We start from the raw sequence: 22,229 nt of genomic DNA, 5'->3' as shown, positions 1-22,229 counted from the left end.
ATCTCCTCACACCTTCTCCACTGCTACTATGAAGTGTGGAGCCCAGAACTGAACACCAATAATCGAGGTCTAATAATTTATAACGGTTTAGCATAACCTCGATGCTTTTGTATTCTTGTGTCTTTGCTAACAAAGCCAAGGAACCGGTTTGCCTTTTTTAACCGGACACTTTTGGACGAGTTATAGCTCATGGTCTAGAATGGAAGGCCTGCCTATGTTATGAAAGTGCTAAACATTCGATTTGATGAATTGCTTTCTATAATGTTTAAAAGCCTAACCTTTGCCCCCCTTTTTTTTTCAGAAAATGATGCAATCTTCCATTTTCCACATGTTTGTTCTGAGCATGGTCGCTGTTGATGTCACTGTGGCTGCGAGCAATTACTACAAGGGGGAGAATTCCAGGAGTCAGTATGATATGTTTTATCTGGCAGAGGTGGGTACCTTTTAAACTATTCGGGTATTTCCAGAGAGAAATAGCAGATCCGCTCTGCTCCATGATTGTTTAGTCACATGCCATTCTTTATTCCCTTATGCATTTTGATAATCCTCAAACTGACTTGTCTTCAGCCCCCTCTGTCTACCAGAATGTAGAAGACTGTCAAGTTACTACCCTAGATGTGTTGTTTGATTGGAAATGCCTAGAGATAATGAGCAAGCAGCAGACTGGAACATCCGAACGCTGTATCTGGTCGCTAGTTTGACTTGTTCCATACCAGGCAGCGTTAGTTACATAACCGTTCCCAGATAAATTCTTATTTTAATTTGGAGTTGATATCACATAGTATTTACAGCATGGAAACAGGTCTTTGGTCCCGCTGGTCTCTGTCCGAGTTTGTGAGAAGGACGAAAGTACTTGCATTTATGTAGCACCTTTCATGACCTCAGGATGTCCAAAAGCACTTTACAGCCAATAAAGTACTTTTATTATTGCCAAAAAAAGACATTTTGTTGAAGCTTTTCGCCTTGTACTCATCAGGACAATCGCAAGAATACCAATGTCAAGAGAAAGGACAACTTTATACTGTATGAGAAGAGAGTGCTGATTGTTGACAAGTGGATTCTGATTGGTAGAGGTGTTGCCATGCAAAATGCACCAGTTAATGGTGACTGGCAGTTAACTGCCAAGATTGTTTGACATTTAAACCGGGCAGCTTGACTCTGATTTAGTCAAGTCATTGCCCTGAGGAATGAACCAGCGAATGGCTATCACTTTCGTTTAGCTGAAACAAGCGCAATGTGTGTACATGTTCTTTCTGTCTGCAAAGGACAGGGCCCTTTTTGTACTAATATATGTAGCTGCCATTACACGCAAATGTCCCACACTGCAAGCCTGAATGACAACTTAAAATTGGCTGTCAGCATAATTTTTAGCACACTGAGGATTATTTAACAAATGTTGCACTTTAAGTGTAGTCAGTGTTATAATGTTAAAAAAAAATGGCAGCCCGTTGACACACAAGCTCCCAGAAACAGTAACGTGATAATGACCAGATCATTTGTTTTTAGTGATGCTGGTTGATGGTTAAATGTTGGCCAGGACGTTGAGGACAACTCCACCCCCCTCCCGCCAACTCCTCTTCAAAACAGTGTCATGGGATCAACTCCATTAACCATCTTTAAACACCTCAATCTTCAGACCGGCAAGCACCAACTTTTCATTCGGCTTCTGCAGCTTTTGAATACGATCTTAAACCGAATTCGCGAGAGGGTCAGCCTGTCACAGGCACACACTCACACGCTCTTGGTGGCCGCAAGTCGAATTTCTCCTCTATTTCTGCCTTTAGGACAAGAGATTGAAAAAGTCATTTAAAAGAATTGGAAGAGTATTTTTTTTTAAGACCTGACTTTACCTCATAGTTAATGGAAAAACTACAATTTTAGTTTGTAGAATGTACAAAAGTGTTGGGAAAGCAAGAGATTTCTAAAATAATAAAAAAAAGAGCACCATCTTTTTGACCTGCTCAGAGACCTGCTGTCAAATGTTCTCTCGTTTTTCACTTAAACAAGTTTCCAAATTTCCCAAAGTTGCCCGAGCTGACAGTAAGAGATGCTATCCTTTTGATCTCTGAAGTTAAACGAACCTCCCTTCGGATGTCAAGCTGAGTTTTAACCAGACTGGCTTGGGAAAGATGTCTCTTCCTGTACTGTTCGTATGAAATGCAAAAATTTCAGTAACCTTCACCTGCCAGTAGGTCACCGAATCTTACTGTTTTAACAGGAGGATTGTGAATGCCTGTTTCCTCAGAATAGAAAATGTGCTGACTGGTTTAAACATTAAAAAAACAGCAAGGAGCATTGGATACTTCCAAATCAGCATTCCTAGCATTTGTGATCATTTTTAAATGTTGATTTTTGTCCAGGAAGTCCTAGGCTCCTGCCGAGCAAGATGTGCAATTAAGGAAACCTTTTTTTTTAAAAAAGTTTTATTTATTCTTTCACAGAATGTGGGTGTTCCTGGCAAGACCAGCTTTTATTGTCAGCTGTGGTTCAGTGAGTAGCACTCTCAGCTTAAAATCAGAAGGTTATGGGTTCTCCAGCGGCTTGAGTACAATATCCAGGCTGACATTGCAGTGCAATTCAGAAGGAGTGCTGCACTGTCAGAGGTGCCATCTTTTGGATGAAATGTTAAACTGAAGCCCTGTCTATCCTTTCTGGTGGACATAAAAGCTCCCATGGCACTGTTTCAAAGAAGAGGAGGGGAGTTCTCACCAGAATCCTGGCCAATGTTTCCTCTTCGATCACCACTGAAACAGATCATCTTGCCATTATCTCCTTGGTGTTTGTGGGAGCTTGCTGTGCACAAATTGGCTGCTGTGGTACATTATAACAGTGACTACGCTTCAAGAGGTTATGATAGGTACTAAAGAAATGCAAGTTGCACTTTTTTTTAATTTTGTTTCTTGCCCATCCCTAATTACCCTTGAAAGTGGTAGTGAGCCACCTTTCTGAACTGCTGCTGTCCACACAGAGAGGTCAGGATGGTATATGCCTTGGAGGGGAGCCTGCTGGCTATGGTGTCCCCATGTGTCTGCACTCCTTGTCCTGCTAGTTGGTAGAGCTGTGAGTTTGAGAAATGCTGTGGAAGAAGCGTTGGTGATTGTACTTCGGTGACTGTGTGTCGAAGGTGGAGCGAGTGAATGTTTAAGTTGGTGAGTGGGTGCCAGTGAAGCTGGGTTCTTTCTCCTGGATGGTGTTGAACTTTCTGAGGGTTGTTGAACTTTCTGAGGGTTGTTGAACTTTCTGAGGGTTGTTGAAGCTGCACTCATCGATGGAGAGTATTCCATCACACTCCTGACGTGTTGCCTGTAAATGGTGGGAACTAGTGCAGCTTAAGCTACACCACTAACATAAACATTTATTTATTAATGATGGACTCGAGCAAACACAAATAAGGCTTGGCTGTTGTTTTTAGAATCTGCTAGTCCAGCAGACTTGGTGGAATATTGGAGGGTGAGTTATTTACTGCCTGATACCGGATTCCTCAGATAGATGTTGTTACAATTTAATCTTTTTAGCGTGAGCCAGAAGAATTGGGAAGCAAGAATGGAAAAATAATTCTGGCTAGAATAAAAGTGCTTTTGCAAGATACATGTTTAAATCCCAAATGAAGCAGATGTATCTCCAACATCTTTCATGTAATAATGGTACAGAAACTTTTGCAATATAATAACATTGCTTATTTGATGTAAGTGTTCCTTAATAAATAAAAGTTGTCTAATTTGCTAGAGGTGGAATAAAGGTTGTTACTGCCAGGTTTATTTAGAACTAGGGTTGTAGATGTTTTTTTTTTAACCATAGCTAGATTTCTTTTTAATGGGATGATTGTTATTCTAAGTGAATAAGATCAAATAGGCAATTTATTCTCGTTTATTGTGTTTAAATAGGGATGCATTCATTGATCCTGTGATAAATGCATGAATGTCATAATTGGATTAAGATTTTAGAATAGAATCTTACAGCAGAGAAGGAGGCTATTCAGCCCATTGTGCCTGTGCTGGCTCTTTGAAAGAGCAATCCAATTGACTGCACCCCCTGCCCTTTCCCATGGCCCATATTATTAGTTGTACATGAATACAAGAAATAGGAGCTGGAATAGACCACATGGCCCTTTGAGCCTGCTCTGCCATTCAGCACAATCATGGCTGATCTTGGGCTTCAACTCCCCTTTCCTGCATGCTCCCCAGGTCCCCTAACTCCTTGAGAGACCAAAACTCTGTCTATCCCCAGCCTTAAATGTTTCAACAATGGAGCATCCACAACCCTCTGGGGTGGAGAATTCCAGAGGTTCACAATCCCTTGAAATTAATAATTTCTCCACATCTCAGTCCTAAATGATCTGCCCTTTATCCTGAGACTGTGTTTTGGATTCCTGGACTAACAGAAACAATCTCTCAGCGTTTACCCTGTCAAACCCTTTCGGATTTTTGTAGGTTTCAATGAGATTGCCTCTCATTCTCCTAAACTCGAGAGGATACAAGGCCCAATTTGCTCAGCCTCTTGCCATAAAACAACCCCCCTCATCCCAGGGACCAATTTAGTGAACCTTTGCTGTACTGCCTCTAATGCAAGTATATCCTTTATTAGATATGGAGTACTGCACAAAGCACTCCAGATGTATGGCTTTCCCAGTTTGAATTAGGTGCATTTGTTAATAGTCAAATGCAGTAAACAGGTCATTGTTACAAGCTAATTATTAACTTATTGAGCCACAAGATTAAGCGCACAATTTTGGACGAGATTTCTGAATCCGAACCCTTTCTTGAAAGGTAGATGGATTTATTTTAGAAAACCTGTTAATGACGATTAAGATTTAGAAACACCTTTTTGATGTCCATTTATTAAATTACCTTTTCAGGTCGCTTTCACCATCTTGTTTGACCTCGAGGCTCTTGTGAAAATCTGGTGCTTGGGATTCACTGGTTACATTAGCTCCTCCCTTCACAAGTTTGAGCTACTGCTGGTGGTGGGAACAACTCTCCACATTTATCCAGATCTCTACCATTCTCAGTTTACGTACTTTCAGGTAACCTAATATACTTGTGAACTTTAACTAAAAAGGGGGTGTCTCAATGTGGTGCTCCACGCACAAAGCCCAAAGTAAAATTCACTGTATCCTCTCCATTCCAAAGTGCTTGGGGCCAAGTCATCTTGGATTACAGAATGACATTAGAATGCCTAACCACAAGTGTGTGAAGTGGAAAACACCATTGATACAGATACTTACGCTGAAACATAAAACCGTAATAAAATATTATAAAGCAGTAATAAAAATTATTTTACTTATAAAAATACTGTATTTTCCATGTTTCCACTCCAAAATTACTGGACTAAAATCATTCCAATTACACTGAGGGTCTGTTTAAAAAGTTTCCAGACAACTGGTGTTTCTGAGCAATAAGTTTTCAGACTGTGGAGGTTATGGGTGTGTTTATCTCGCTTGTTACCTGTAATCATTTGAACTGGAGAGGGCAGGGAGAGGATGATCTGAATCCCTGGGTGAACTGCCAAGAGCAGATATAGACTGAGATGGCGCTGCACGTTTGTACAACTTCGGGGCACGAGAGAGAGCGCTCACAAGGTCGGAAACCATTTCGAAACCGCACAGCATGAAATAAGACCAGAACGGCCATCTTAAGGCTATCAAGGCGTTAGCGAGGGTGCAGAGGAGTTTTACTAGAATGGTACCAGAGATAAAGGACCTCAGTTCATGTGGAGAGACTGTAGAAGCTGGGATTGTTCTCCTTAGATCAGACAAGGTTAAGGGGAGATTTAATAGAGCTGTTCAAAATTATGAGCAGTTTTAATAGCGTGGAGAGGGAGAATCTGTTTCTAATGGCAGGAGCATCGGTAATCAGAGGACACAGTTTGAAGGTAATTGGCAAAAGAACCAGAGGGGAGGTGATGTGTTTTTTTTTTATGCAGTGAGTTGACGATCTGGAATACAGTACCTGAAAGGACAGTGAAAACAGAATCGGTAATAACTTTTGAGAAGGCGAATTGGATAAATATTTGAAAAGGAAATTTGCAGGGCTATGGGTAATGAGCGGGGAAAAGGGACAAATTGGATAGCTCTTTCAAAGAGGCAGCACAAATACAATGGACCGAATGGCCTCATTCTGTGCTGTAAGATTCTATAAAATGTGGGCACTTGTACTTTTCCATAGGATGAGTTTAAAATAGAAGTGTTGAATATATTTTGTAGCCCTAATTAATATTTTTAATTAATAATCTACAATAATGTAAATAAATAATTACTGTGACCCTGTCAATTAAATGTGGAATATTTTGACACTCCCAATGATGCACAAGAGCTATTTTGATGATGTCTTAAAATTTTTTTTTAAAGTAAGTCTTTATCTTGCATTGAAATGTAATTATTTCCTTTAATTTTTCTCTGTCAGGTGCTAAGGGTTGTCAGGCTGATTAAAATCTCACCAGCTCTGGAGGACTTTGTGTATAAAATATTTGGACCTGGGAAAAAGCTTGGCAGTTTGGTGGTTTTCACGGCCAGTCTTTTGATTGTGATGTCCTCCATCAGCCTGCAGATGTTCTGTTTCGTGGAGGAACTAGACAGATTTACAACATTTCCCAGGGTCAGTATCAAATAGGTTTTTGCTCCTTGTTTAGTGAAAGCGGCTTGTGCTTTTATGATATGCCTTTAACACGAAAAAACTCAGTTTACCCGTCTTGGCTCCATATCCCCATTCCAGTCCCCCACCTCCAGCCAAACGTGAATCTGTGGACCTTAAGATTTAAGTGATTAACTGAGCCAGCATCTACTGCTTTTTTTGTGGGAGAGAGTTCCACACTTCTACCACCCTTCACGTGAAGAAATGTTGCCTAGCTTCGCTCCTGAATGGTTTGGCTCTGATTTTAAAATCATTTCTCCTTGGCCTAGACACTCTCCGCTAAATGCAGGAAACCCAAAATAAAAACAGTAAAATGTTGGAAACGCTCAGCCAGTCGGGCAGCATCTTTGAAGAGGAGAAAATAGGATTAAAGCTTAGAAACTCAAAAATTCTTAATTTTTCACTCCCCTTGTGTTGCTGAATGTTTCCAGCATTTTCCAGTCTTTATCTCAATGTCCAATTCCGTTGGTTTTCTCAGCCCTTGCAATCATGTCAGGGTGGAGAGCAAATTAATAAATGTTCATGACATAGCAGAGTAGCAAAGTTTGGTGCATATATTTATTCTGTTTTCGTAACCTTTGATCCTTGAGAAATAAACATTGGCATTTGTATAGCACCTTCAGAACGTCACAAAGCATGAAGTTCCTTTGGAGCGTAGTCCCTTCTGTAATGCAGCAAAAGTGGAAGCCAATCTGTGCACAGCAAGCTCCCACAAATAGCAGTGTGGTAGTGACTAGATCATTTGTATTTTTTTTGTTGTTGGCTGTGGGATAAATATTGATCGAGTGGAGAACTTGGCACCATCGTATCTCATTATCACTGGAATCTATCACAACAGGCAAATAACCTTGAAAGATATGTGTCTAAATAGATTCTATGATTTCTGTATGGGATGCTCTGTTTTAATATCCTCAGCTTAATGATCTACTATTTTGATTAAACATCAGCCTCCATTTAGTATTGTTATTTAAAGCCAATAGCATGGTCTTTTTAATTTTGAGACGGAACAAAATTTCTTTCAACTGAAGTATTCTGCTGTGGTTAGGGAAATTTCATAGAATAACATACAATTTACAGAACAGCAACAGGCCATTAGGCCTAACTAATCCATGCTGGTGTTTATGCTCCACCTGAGCCTCCTCCCGTCCCTCTTCATCTCACCCTATCACCACATCCTTCTATTCCTTTCTCGCTCGTGTGTTTATCCAGCTTCCCCTTGAATGTATCTAATACTATTCGCCTCGACCTCTCCCTGTGGTAGACAGTACCACACCCTCACCGCTCTAAAGAAGTTTCTCCCGAATTCCCTGCTGGATTTATCTTATATTGATGGCTCCTAATGTTAAGAGTCTTTCGAAAGTGGAAACTTCTTTCCGACAAGTATCCCATAAAACTCCTTCATAATATTAAAGCCCTCTATCGGATTACCTCTCAGCCTCCTCTTTTTCTAAAGTAAGAAGCCCTCAGCTTGTTTAATCTTCCCTGAGAGCCATAACCCTCTCAGTTCTGGTATCATCATTGTGAATTTTTCTTTTTTTTTTTTTTGCACCTTCTCCAGTGCCTCTACCTCCTTTTTTAATGATCCGGAGAGCAGGCCCTAGCAGAACTACGCCTCACTGCAGGGGTGGATTTGTTCACTTCCACTTCACTGAAACAGGAAGCTTTTGACTGACGATTAAGAATAGGTAATGCGTTAAGAGTGATTAGAAGGAATTGTTGTGTTTTGCCACAGCCTGCTGTGAAAAAAGCCAAATGACCCAAACATTCGTTCTGAGTGAAATCAGACAGAAGGTTACTCGGTGTTCTTGGTAATTACAGCAATTCTCTTCTATTCAAGACCATGTGGGGAAAATGAGATAGATTGATGCTTGAATAATGTTTATAATTCTTGCTCGTTTTTCTCCAGGCTTTTATGTCCATGTTCCAGATTATTACACAGGAAGGCTGGGTCGATGTAATGGATCAAACTTTGATTGCAGTTGGACACGTATGGGCACCAGTGGTTGCCATTTATTTCATCTTGTACCATCTATTTGCCACGTTGGTAGGTTCACAAGTGTTTATTTGTGTGTGAAATTTGCCCTCGTTTCCTCTTCAGAAATAACTTGCCTTTCTTTACCTTCCGGACAGAGAACTTCCCAACATCCCAAAGTGCTTTACGTCCAAGGCTGGATTTTTTTTATTTGAAGAGTAGTCACTGTTGTAATACAGAAAATGTGGCACCCAATTTTGCGCACAGCAAGCTCCCACAAACAGCAACGCGATGAAGACCAAATAACCTGTTTTAGTGATGTTGTTGGAGGGGTGAGCGTTGGGGTCAGGACACCGGGGTGAGCTCCCCCTGCTGTTCATTGAAATTGTGCCATTGGCTCTTTCACGTCCATATGAGAGGGCAGATGGGGGCTGTGGTTTAAAGCCTCATCTGAAAGACGGCACCTAGGACAGTGCCGCACTCCCTCAGTACTGCACCGGAGGGTCAGCCCAGATCATCTGCTCAAGTCCTGGAATGGGACTTATACCTACAGCCTCAAGAGCGATAAGGCTGCCCATTGAGCCACAGATGACACTAGAGTTGATCCAAAATTCTGCCACTTACATGCTTTGCTGAACTCTAGAACTGCTTCTCCTCCTTCACAAGACCAAGTGTCAGAAACATTTGCTGCTGCAACTAACTCCTGATTCTGGTTTTAAAAAAAAAATAACCAGGAAGTGTGAAGCTTGCGTCCTTTAGTTTATGAGAGCTCCCCTGGGAAATTTGCTAATAATTTCCATAATTATTCAGAAGAGGGAAAAAAACACTCTCACCTGTTAGGAAAAGTTGCTGACAAAACCTTAAAATGGAAACACTTTCCCAAGACTAGAAAATGTAAACTTATGAATCACTAAATCTTTTTCTGTTTCTTTCCCATGATATTAATTTGCTTTCCATAAATAATTTTCAATAAGAACAGCTCTGCACCCGTGGCCATAATTAGAAACTCGAGCCGGGTGGTGTGAGCAAGTAGAACGTAGAATTCTATTTCGGAGATCTCGGTGTGTTGGGCGGTAACCATGGCTGAGTCTAAACTTCCAATAGACACCCCAAGCTGATGCCTGCCTCTAATAAAAAACAGAAAATGCTGGAAACACTCAGCAGGTCAGGCGGAGAGCAACAGAGTTAACGTTTGCATGAACTGTTTTTCTCTCCACGGATGCTGCCTGACTTGCTGAGTATTTCCTGCATTTTGTTCTTTTTTTTAAATTATTATTATTATTATTTCAGATTTCCAGTACCTGCAGTATTGTGCTTTTGTGTTGGCGTCTGCCTCCTGAGTCCCCCCTGCTCATTCGTAGCAGGGAAGGGAAGGAAGAAATGACATTAAGGCGGTGGGGGGGAAAAATGGAAAGAAAGGCCTTAGCTTCCTATAGTGCCATGTACAGCCGAGGTCTATCGCAAAGCCCTTTACAGACGATTCTTTTTAATTCTTTCACGGGATGTGGGCGTCGCTGGCTGGGCCAGCATTTATTGCCCATCCCTAATTGCCCTTGAGAAGGTGGTGGTGGTGGTGAGCTGTTTCTTCAATCTGTGGTCAGTGTGGTGTTAAGTTTTCTGCAGTGGCTTGCGAGGCCACTTTCAGGAGGCAGTTAAGAGTCAGCATGTTGCTGTGGGTCTGTAGTCACACGTAGGCCAGGTTGGAAAAGGACTTTCTTCCCTCAAGGACAATAGTGAACGAAGTGGGTTTTTAACAATGATCCAGTCGCTTCGTGGTCATCATTGTTACTGATGCAATTTATTTCATTTTAATTCCCCCAGCTGCCATGATGGGATTTGAACTCATGAGCCCGGACCCTTAGTCCAGACTTTAGGATTGCTAGTCTAGTTTCGTGATCACTATTCTACCATCCCCTTAAAGTGACTGAAGTACTTTTGAAGTATGAGTGCTGTTGTAGCGTAGGAAATGTAGCAGCAGATTTGCGCACAGTAAAATCCCACAATTCGCGATGTGATAATGACCAGATAATCTGTTTTTAGTCACATAATTGAGGGGATAAATATTGGCCAGTACACTGGAGAGAAAGTCCCCTGTTCTGGCCTCTTGTGCATCTTCGATTTTGATTGCTCTACCATTGGCGGCCCTGCCTTCAGCTGCCTGGACCCTAAGCTCTAGAATTCCCTCCCTAAATCCATCTGCCTCTCTCACCTTTTTAAGATATTCCTTAAAGCCTGCCTCTCCTGTCCCATATTTCCTTATGTGGCATACTGTCAAATTTTGTCTGGTAACGCTCCTATGAAGTGCTTTGGAATGATTATAACTACATTAAGGGTGCTATATAAATGTAAGTTCTAGCTATTACATTGCCGGTGGATCTCTTGCACCCACCTGAGAGGGCATCTCACCCAAAGGATGGCAGTGCAGCACCCCCTCGGTACGGTGCTGGGAGTGTCTGCTTGTATTATGCATGCCTAAATGATTGCGCACTGGTCCCATTTATGTAATTCCTGGACCATCTGCGAATGAGCATCAGATACCAGGAGGTGCCAGCCACACCTGCACAGGAACCCCTCTGTCCCTGCATACCCAGCACAGCCATCATCTGTCCCAGTGGGTTAGACATGCTGAGTACAGCTTCCAGTGTAAATGTGCAGTGATTATTTGGTCAAGTGCTCTTTATGGCAAACGGCTCGAGTGCTTTTCAAACTGCACAACCTTGAATTCTGCTGTGCCTGGGATTCCCATCAGCATTGTAATTACTGAACAAAATACATTTGTTGAAATACCGCTGGTCATTATAGTTCACACAATCCTTAAATGAGTACCAGAAGCTTGTAAGAGATATATTACATGGATTTCGAAAGCGTTCTGTTATGTGAGATCAATTCTGATGGAAATGACACCAATTCCATATAAGAAAAGTAGCAGGCCATTCGGCCCATTGAACCTGCTCCATCGTTCAACTAAATTGTGGCTGATCACCTACCTCGAGCTACTTTCCCACACTATCTCCATATACAAAACATTCCACATTATAAATTAAACCAATAAGCATTTTGGCACATTTGTACTTGACAATCGTGTAAATTTGCAATAAATGGTTAGTTAAGCAGGCTAAAAGTATAAATGTTTTATCAGTTGTCGACTAATCCAAAATTTCCCCACCAGCAATTTGAGACCATATGTAAAATTCTCTTTTTAAGAAGTCCACAACACATTTATCCCGCAACCAACACCACTGAGAAACAGATTATCTGGTCATTATCACCTTGCTGTTTGTGGGAGCTTGCTGTGTGTAAATTGGCTGCAGTGTTTCTTACATTGGCAGTGAAGCCATTGTTGCAATGTATTTCACTGGCTGTGAAGTACTTTAGGCTGTCATGAGGGACAGTATAACTATACTGGGAAGAAAAATTGATGGCTTGCATACTCTAGAAATGGTGTGGAAATTACTGCAAGCAAAATTTAATCCCAGGATCCAAAGGTCTGTGTACAGTTCAGATCTTTGTCCCTACACCTTGAGCATAATGGGTGGCCCAGCTCCATAGCTGACCTTTCCCCTCCTGACCTCACAAGAGTATCCTGGAGATCAAGGTGCCCCCACTGGCTTGTTGGGATTTTCCGGTGAGAGACCCTCTCAGAAGGGGAAAGAGCAAAGGTGGAACTAATTGGGTAGCTCTTTCCAAAGAGCCCGCACAGACATGATGGGCTGAATGGCCTCATCCTCCTGTACTGTATCACCCTGAGATTCCAGTCTCTGGTGGAGTGGATGTCTTTCCCAGTGTCTCAACGGCCCTTTCTGCCCCTTTCATCCTGCATTGAGCCCAGGGAAAATTCCGGGCTGAAGGGGAGGATTTTCCCAGGGACTGGGAGGCAATTTTGGAAGCGGGGGCGCTGGGAACATCACAGCGAAAGAGATTGTGCCGGTTCCCCGATACGTTCTCACGTTTATCCGTGCGCTTGATGGCAACCTGCCCAGTTAGAGCGCAAAGCCAACTGGGGCTCATCGACCCAATTAGCAGCAATTTTCTGATGGAAATGAGATTAACCTAGGTCACAGGGACCCCCCCCCACTCCTCCCCCACCCACCCAATTTATCTGCAACCCATCAGGTAAACAGGAAGTGCACGCAGAGTGGGAGGTCAGAACACCAGGACAAATGTCTGAGATCTGCCATGTGAGATGCAAGTCCAGCGAGCCTGAGACCCCGGGCAGGCCAGAGGCTTTGCAACTTGCCTCCAATCTCCTGGAGGCTGCACCAAGGAGCAGTGCTGTTTGTGAGGGAGTGGTGGCCATTGCCTCCAGTTCTTTCACTCTCTCCATTATGCCCAGACCCCTCCCATTTACCATGCAGGCCAGCAGCATGCTCACAGCAGGCACAGTGAAGGCTGCCAGCCGGCGCCAACTCGCCCTCCCACCGCCCGCTCGCCATCCCAATATCAGGTGCAGCCTCTTCATTGGACACCCCCTGTAAAATTAACATGAGAAGCGAACGGATTCAGGACCGAAGAATGGTCCCGGCTGCTGACAATCTTCAAAGTCTGGAAGATTAACAATTGTGTGAACAGTGGTGGGAATGTCACATATTAATGGGGATAATAGAGGGAGCTTATTCCTGTAGCTGATTGTAATACGCGTGGTTTGAATTACTTTGCAGATACAAAAATTGGAAAATTCAGCCATCCATAGCGCAGAAGTTCTTAACTTATCCTTTATTGATTAAGCAACTGTGATGATAAATATGAATTATGTAGAGACGGTGACATAGTGGCATTGTCACCGGACTGGTAATCCAGAGACCCCGGGTAATGCCTGGGTACGAATCCCACCACGGCAGATGGCGAAATTTGAATTCAATAAAAATCTGGAATTAAAAAGTCTGATGATGACCATGAAACCGTTGTCGATTGTTGTAAAAACCCATGTGGTTCACTAAGGTCCTTTAGGGAAGGAAATCTGCTGTCCTTGCCTGGTCTGGCCTACATGTGACTCCAGACCCACAGCAATGTGGTTGACTCTTATTGCCCTTGTTCAGAGGGCATTTTAAGGGATGGTCTAGCCAGCGATGCCCACATGAATGAATAATTTTTTTTTAAAAAAGACACATTCTGCCTGTACTTCTAATGTTTATCATGAGAAATGTATCATGGATGATTCCGAATTCTGATTTTTTGTTTTGCATGTAATTATTTTTCCTCACACTTGAGGTACAAAAAAGTGACTTTGTTTTAACATGATGAAAACATTTGTCTAAAAAGTGTTTTTAATCACACTGCAGATTCTATTGAGTCTGTTTGTTGCTGTTATCCTGGACAATCTAGAACTGGACGAAGATCTAAAGAAGCTGAAACAGGTAAAATGATTTACACATTGAATCATCTTCCTCGACTGAATATTTCTCACCTTGTATACGAGTGCACGTTATATCTAGCAACAGCATTCTTCAGCTGTATGTTAATAAGTAAGGTTAAAGAGTACTTAACCTACTCTAAGAATTTTAAAGATGACTTGTAGGGGTTGAGGGAGTGGTTGACTGATCCATATCCTTATAACCTGATCCACTTGGACTCATTTGCAATCCAGTGTTCCCGGTTACAGTTAATAAACCACTAAGTGAAAACTCCAGCGCTCGTATTTTAAGTGTCAGCCATGGCTCAGTGGCTGGTACTCGCACCTCCAAAGTCACAAGGCTTCAGGTACAAGTATCATTCTGGGACTTGACCCAAAAATCAAAGCTGACACCTCCAGTGCAGCACAGAGGGAGTGCTGCACTGTCAGAGGCAACTTTCAGATGAGATGTAAAACCGACCACCCCCCATCTTCCTGCTCGGGTGGGTGTAAATGATCCCAGGGCACTATTTTGAAGGAGGGCAGGAGAGTTATCCCTGGTGTCCTGGCCAATATTTATCCCTCAATTAACATCACCAAAGCAGATGATTTTGGCCATTATCACTTGCAGTTTGTGGGATGATCTTGTGCGCATATTCGTTGCCACGATTCCTGCGTTGTAACAATGACTACACTTCAAAAGTACTTCATTGGCTGTAAAGCGCTTTGAGACATCTGGTGGTTGTGAAAAGCGCTATATAAATGCAAGTCTTTCTTTCACTAGTAAGTTGTTGTTCAAAGCCTTGAAGTTATATTGCTGCAAAAAGTTAAAATTCTGCATTTGCAAACAGCTGGCTCAAACCCAAACACACTCCTCCTGTGGCACCATGGCTCAATGGTGAGGCCACGGAAGAACCCCCTTCTTTAGTTCAAGTAATACCTTGAGAACTTTAATGCACCTCCTTTATAGAGGTGAACAGAGTTTCAATTTAAGAAATAACTTGCATTTGTGTATGATGCCTTTTATGACCTTAGAATGTCCCAAAGCGCTTTGCAGCCAATGTATCACCCTTGGTACGTGTCCAAGTGGGGCGTCTGTCTCAGGCACAGAGTGCTGCCAGTTTAGTTAAACTGACCTGACATTAAAAAAAAAAAATCTTATCTGCAGACGTAGGGACATCCATTAGAGAAGCTATCGTTCCACTTCACTGCCTGAAACATTGCCAGAACTGGCTGGAAACATTTTTAAAAGATTTTGAATTTGGTATAAAACATTAAATAGATAAAAGGGGGGTGGGGGGGAAGTGTAATTGAATAGCAGTAATGTATGCGTGGGTGTGTGGTAGGTTGTAATTGCGGACTGGCAGCTGTAGTCCTGTCCTTCACTCAAGCTGTGTTATCATCAATTTCAACCTACTAAACACCCACATATCCATTATTACCTAGCTTGATCTGAAATTGACTGACAAATGTATATTTTGAAGATCGCCATGTATGTATTTATAGAATCCTAGAATCATACAGCACAGAAAGAGGCCATTCTGCCTATTGTGCCCGTGCTGGCTCTTTGAAAGAGCTGTCTAATTAGTCCCATGCCCCCTGCTCTTTCCCCATAGTCCTGCAATTTTTTTTTTACCTTTTCAAGTATATATCTAATTCTCTTTTGCAAGTTACAAGTGAATCTGCTTCCACTGCCCTTTTCAAGCATCGCATTCCAGATTGCGGCAAAAAACAAATTCTCCACATCCCTCCTCTGTTTTGTTTGTCATTTACTTTAAACCCGTGTGCCCGGGTTGTTAACTCCTCCTGTCACAGGGAAACTCTGTCTGAACCCTTCCTGATTTCGAACACCCCTGCTGAATTTTCCCTTAACCGTCCCTGCTCTAAGGGGGACAATCCCGGCCTCTCCAGTCTCTGCACATTATCTGAAGTCCCTTGCCCCTGTAGTAAGTCCCTATTATGAAGGAATAGACTTAGCAAAAATTATTTTTTTAAAAATTCAGTTTGTATAGGGAACGACACAAGAGCGAGAAACTGTAATAAAGAGCCGGATTTTCGCTCCTGAGGCCGGTAGCTCGAGTTAGAACATTCCCTGGCTCGGCACATCCACCTTGGGGGGGAAAAGCTAACCACGTGGAGTGATTCTTGCTCCGGGGAAGGGGGGGCATTGTGGGATGGAGTTGGACCCACTGCCCCCAGTTGCCAGTCAGGGGTGACCACAGTGGGTGCTGAGAACCAAGGCAGGCTGTTTTTATAAGCCCTGCCTCAGTTCTTTGCAAATTTGCCGCAGTTGTTTTGTCAGACATTGGGCCCTCTAGGCGCCTCACCCCTCACTGCTGCGCTCCCCTCCCTCACCCCCCAAATCCACTTCCCAGGCCCAAACATACCAATGCATGCCAACCCATGCACCCCACCCACCAGTCTTTGCCCTTATACTCGCCCCACCCCCCCCCCCCCCCCCCCCCCCCCCCCCACACCCCCCCCCCCATGCCAACTCATCCAGTATCCACCATGGGCAGACTTCAGGAGCTATACTGAAATGAAATAAAATTAATTTATAAACATCTATTACAAAGTTCACTATATAAAAACGCAGTACCATTTATGAAAGTTCCTTCAACGCATTTAAATCCCCTCAAGCACTTGCTCCCTTATTTTTAAAAAAAAAACAAATCTTTGTATCCATATTCCCACACCAAAGCAATTAATCCTTTAATAGCCTCCTTGAGCTGTCAATCAAACTGTGAATTTACAACCACCCCTCCTCCCCACTGTGATAATGATAGGGTGTGGAAAGCAGCCTAGCATTAATAATGCTATAATGATAGCACTTAGGGTTATGTCAACGAACAGTTGTTGAAACTGCTAGAACAGTTTATTTTTCAAACTTCACAGACACAGCTTTTTTTTCAATTTTCAAAGGGCTGGCCATTTAAATAACTTGATAGGCTCGTTAAGAGGTGGGGGTTTGAGATTTTCAAGGAGGTGCCTGGGCTGCATGCACTGTCGGGGGCAGACTGGCTGACTGGAGGTGGGTACATAGCAGCAATTCAGTCAGGGTCGCCCCAGGCGATTAGCTATGCTCCAGAGGAGGGGGACTTGGCCATTAACCATTGGGCCAGTGCAGGTTGCAGGGAGAGTGATCATAAGTTCTCATGAGGAGGGGGCCAGGTTGAAAAGCACAAATGGGGGAGGCTGTCTGAGCACTGTCTATCCTGAGGCACATACCTGTCTGAGCACTGTGTCTATCCTGAGGCACATACCTGTCTGAGCACTGTGTCTATCCTGAGACACCTACCTGTCTGAGCACTGTGTCTATCCTGAGGCACCTACCTGTCTGAGCCCTGTGTCTATCCTGAGGCACCTTCCTGTCTGAGCACTGTGTCTATCCTGAGGCACCTACCTGTCTGAGCACTGTGTCTATCCTGAGGCACCTACCCGCCTGAGCACTGTGTCTATCCTGAGGCACCTACCTGTCTGAGCACTGTGTCTATCCTGAGGCACCTACCCGCCTGAGCACCGTGTCTATCCTGAGGCACCTACCTGTCTGAGCACTGTGTCTATCCTGAGGCACCTACCTGTCTGAGCACTGTGTCTATCTTGAGGCACCTACCTGTCTGAGCACTGTGTCTATCTTGAGGCACCTTTCCAACAGCAGGTAATGAAATGAAATGTCAACCTAATGGCTGTTTAAACCATACATGCACAGCATCATCCCGGCTTCCCTCATCCGCTGTAACTGTTAATTGGCCGATTAAACATGTCTAGATTAGCGATTTAAGGGGTTGCCCCTGTGAAACTCGGGGGCCCATTACCTTTTTGCCCCCCCCACCAACAACCCCCCAAGGGGGCAGATTTAGAACCATACTGTGTCTATGTAGCACATTCAACACCTGACAGCAGGACTCAAAAAAACCTCAGTCCCCAGACATCTTTCTTTGATGATATTTCACCCCGGACATTGTACCCTTCCCTGGATCGAGGTTGTGGTGAAAATATAAAGATCGCTAGGACCAGTGGGCCAGTCCTCCACCCTAAAAGTGGACGGGGCCACATAAAATCGCTTTCAATTGACTCCTTAACGGGATTAATTGCCCGGTTAATTGTCGGCGAACACACTACCGACTGCCACGTGCGCCCACCGAGCAAAATATCGCGAGTGCGCGATGATGTCAGGACGTGCACCCGACACCTTCTCGCACAATTTCACACACCATCAGGTCAGGCAGTCGCCCGCTCAGACAATGTGAAATTCTGGCCTGTATGTTATCAGTTTGAGTTCTTTAAATTCTCGATAATTTACATCCTATTTGAGTTTTTTTGAAGTAAGGGATTGGGTGTCTCGTAGTCTATTTATCCTACACCCTATTTGCGGAATGGGATCTTTTCTCCTTAATTCCATAACACGTTTCCTTTTGTGTGGTTGTGGCAAGACATAGTGGCAATGGGAGCTGGGATTCAAGATGCTATCGACCAAGACTTGGCAGTAGATTCTGTGTAGTCGCTAATTCATCCAGTAGGAACTCTGGAGATACTTGATTACCCCGAGGAGGGATGTAGAACTCATCACCACAGGGAGTGTTTTTCCTCTTTGTTCTTTCATGGGATGTGGGCATTGCTGGCAAGGCCAGCATTTGTTGCCCATCCCTAATTGCCCTTGAATTGAGTGGCTTGCTAGGCCATTTCAGAGGGCAGTTAAGAGTCAACCACATTGCTGTGGGCCTGGAGTCATGTGTAGGCCAGACCGGGTAAGGACAGCAGATTTCCTTCCCTAAAGGACAGTAGTGAACCAGATGGGTTTTTATAACTGTCATTGTCACCATTATGAAGGCTAGCTTTATATTCCAGATTTATTAACTGAATTCAAACTCTACCAACTGCCATGGTGGGATTTTGACCCTAGTCCCCAGAGTGTTAGCCTGGGCATCGGGATTACTAGTCCAGCAACACTACCACTATGCCACCATCTCCCCTTAAGGGCTGAGGCAAATAACATAGATGCACTTTAGTCAAACTCTGTCATAATTTTAAAGACCTCCGATCAGATCACCCCTCAACCTTCCCTTTTCTAGAGAAAAGAGCCCCAACCTGTTCAGTCATTCCTGGTAGTTATAACCTCTCAGTTCTCGTATCTCACTTTTGAATTTTTTTTTTTCATTTTTGCTGTTATAACTTCACAACTGCAAAATATTATTTTTCAATTTGTTTGGACTTCACTGTAATTTTGTTTTATTAAATTAAAATAATGCATTGAAATGTTACATTTTCACATTATGATGGGATGACTCGCTGTTTGATCTTAATTGACACTGTCAGATTGTTCTGATTCAAAGAATACACTAAAACCAACAGGATGTTTAAGATATGTTATTAGCTTCCACAGCACCAAGAAACTAGTGATAATAACCACCTACGTTTAAAATTACTTATTAGACAAGATTGACCAATAGATAAACACACATGTAAGGTGACAGCAAATGTCAGATTTAATTCTTGTACTTGATAAACTTTAATGTAGTTGATTCTTATTTTGTTCTTTATTTTTATAAATAGTCTGTAGTATTGCCTGGGTAAAAAAGAGAGGGGCTGTTGAAGCTTTTGTCTTGGACCCATCAGGACAGACACAAGAATGCCAAATTTCAAAGGGAACAATTTATACTGTATGAGAAAAGGGGTGCTGATTGGTTGGCAAGTCGCCTTTGATTAGCTGAGACATTGTCATAGCAAATGCGCCAAAGGGCTATTGTCCCCCATACTTTTTGTTTATTCAAAAACAAAAGTGCAATGCCCAGACATGTTCCTTTTGCCTGCAGAGGACAGGTCCTGCAAACTACATGCATTATCAGCTAAGGATAATGATGCAGGGGCACATTCGCTCAGCAGTGCCTATGTCACCCCTCATCTGCAATTTGGAAAGAACTTGCATTTATAAAGCACCTTTTAACGTGGTAAAACATCCTCGAGTCCTTCACAGAAACTGTATCAAACCAAGTGTAACACTGAGCCACATCAGGAAATATTAGAACTGATGACCAAAAGCTTGGTCGGAGGTAGATCTTAGGAGCGTCTTACAGGTAGAGGGGTGGGGAGGTTTAGGGAGAGAATTCCAGAACTTAGGACCCCGGGCAGCTGAAGCCACAGTTGCCAGTGGTGGAGCGATGGAAATCGGGGAGACACAAGAGGCCAGAATTGGAGGAGCACCAAAAGCCTCCAAGGGGCACGGGGCTGGTGGAGGTTACAGAGAAAGCTGGGGGGTGGGTGGCGAGGAGGCCGTTGAGGGATTTGAGAACGAGGATGGGAATTTTGAAATCCAGGAGGCGCCAGACCAGGAGCCGGCGTAGGTCAGCGAGCAGAGCTGAATGAGGCTGAGTGCTTTGCTAGCCAGAAAAGAGAGAGTTTGCTTTGTCAGTGGATCTTGGTGCAGACGGGTAGGGGGCGATGACTTGACGGAAGTGATAAAGTTTTAAAGGGATGAGTGTGCCCGCCTCCGGTAAGCTGATCTCGTGTGCTGTGTGAGGGCTCTCCCAAGGGATGATGACTAGCGCCTTTAAAAGTGAACAGTACACCTGTTCAGGAAGTGGTTTTGATTTATGTTTTGCAGGCCAGATTTTAACATAATGGTTGCTTTGCTATTTTAATGAAACACTGTCTAAAAAGTCACATCATTTTACGATCAGAGCACATTTGTTTGATGGATGAAGTGGTCTTGTGGCTGACTGGGGGTCAGTTGCTCAGTCCTGAGTAGCTCTTACTGGAGTGTGAAGGTAAATGGAGTCTCACTGGAGCCAAATTAATTAAAACCCCTACTTCATCTTCCTTCCAGGGAAATAAATGTTTGTTGTGGTGCCTGAAGATTGGCATCTGTGAATCCAAATCACTTAGCACCGCACTCTTAATAACTGGTCCAAACTATTGGGTCTTTTCTTTGCAACACATTTACAACTGAATATCTTGTAGCTTTCACTGCTGCGTTCTAGAATGTTAATGTTTCCGTGGACTATGATGACCAAATTAACATTCCCTTTATTTCAAAAACCCCTTTTCTTTTTTAATATAAAACCACTAGTGTGGAACATCTCCAAATATTTCACATTCTGGAAAACCCACAGGCTGTAATAGTTGTTGCCATTTATGTTTGAACCGTTTAAAAGAAGCTGAGATTTATATTTGTATAGTTTGAAGAGTTCTATATGATGTGCCGATGTTTCCTCTCTGTAAGAAGGGGAAATTCTGTTAAAGAATCATACAGCACAGAAGGAGGCCATTTGGCCCATTGTGCCTGTGCTGGCTCTTTGAAAGAGGTATCCAGTTAGTCTCACTCCCTCTGCTCTTTTTCCCCCCATGGCCCTGCAATTTTTACCCCTTCTAGTATTTATCTAATTCGCTTTTGAAAGTTATTGAATCTGCCTCCATCACCCTGTCAGGCAACACATTCCAGATCCCTACCACCACTTTCCTGCCCCTCTGGTTCTAGTGCCAATGATCTTAAATCCATGTCCCTCCAGTTACCAACCCTCCTGCCAGTGGAAACAGTTTCTCCTTATTTACTCTGTTAAAACCCCTCATGATTTTGAACACCTTTATTAAATTTCCAAAACAAAAACAGAATTACCTGGAAAAACTCAGCAGGTCTGGCAGCATCGGCGGAGAAGAAAAGAGTTGACGTTTCGAGTCCTCATGGCCCTTCAACAGAACCCTTAACACCTGCCCCTTTATCTCCTCCCTCCTCACTGCCTAAGGCCCCAAACACTCCTTCCAGGTGAAGCAGCGACTCACAGGCAATTCTTTCACTTTAGTCTACTGTATTCGCCGCTCCCAATGTGGCCTCTTCTCCATCAGGGAAACCAAACACAAGCTGGGTGACCACTTTACAGAACACCCTCGCTCAGTCCGCAAGCGTGATCCTGATCATCTTGTCGCTTGCCATTCCAATTCCCCATCCTGCTCTCTCGTCCTGACGTTTCTGTCCTGGTCATACTGCAGTGTTCTGGTGAAGCCCGACGCAAGCTCGAGGAACAGCCCCTCATCCCGATTAGGCACTTTACAGCCTTCTGGGCTCAACATTGAGTTCAACAACTTCAGACCATGAGCTCTGTCCTCCATTTTATATTATTTCCCCTGGTGCCTGTCTGTATCTTGTTCCCATGTTTTGCTCTCAGAGAGCACTGATCTTTATTCTGTTATTAACATCTTCTCTGGACCAATGCTTTGTTCCTTTACTACTGCCATTCCCACTCCCTTTGCCTTTTGTCCCAAGACATCTTTGTCATTTAATCTCCCCTGCCCTCTAACCTAATGC

The 22,229-nt window shown here is 43.3% G+C and overlaps 1 protein-coding gene across 1 annotated transcript in view; it reads left to right on the top strand.

The window, feature by feature from the left end:
• nalcn (sodium leak channel, non-selective) overlaps positions 1 to 22,229 on the top strand; it is a 201,302-nt gene that overhangs the window by 58,893 nt on the left and 120,180 nt on the right. Inside the window, exons 10-14 of the mRNA XM_078546046.1 lie at positions 302 to 433; positions 4,856 to 5,023; positions 6,402 to 6,593; positions 8,536 to 8,673; positions 13,881 to 13,955. Coding sequence (XP_078402172.1) covers positions 302 to 433; positions 4,856 to 5,023; positions 6,402 to 6,593; positions 8,536 to 8,673; positions 13,881 to 13,955 — 705 coding nt within the window. The remainder of the gene's footprint in view (positions 1 to 301; positions 434 to 4,855; positions 5,024 to 6,401; positions 6,594 to 8,535; positions 8,674 to 13,880; positions 13,956 to 22,229) is intronic.

The sequence above is a fragment of the Cetorhinus maximus genome, chromosome 7 (genome assembly GCF_964194155.1).
Source record: "Cetorhinus maximus chromosome 7, sCetMax3.hap1.1, whole genome shotgun sequence".
NCBI classification, from domain to species: Eukaryota; Metazoa; Chordata; class Chondrichthyes; order Lamniformes; family Cetorhinidae; genus Cetorhinus; species Cetorhinus maximus.
The sequence above is the reverse complement of the archived record's forward strand: the minus strand, read 5'-3'. Positions and strand labels throughout refer to the sequence as shown.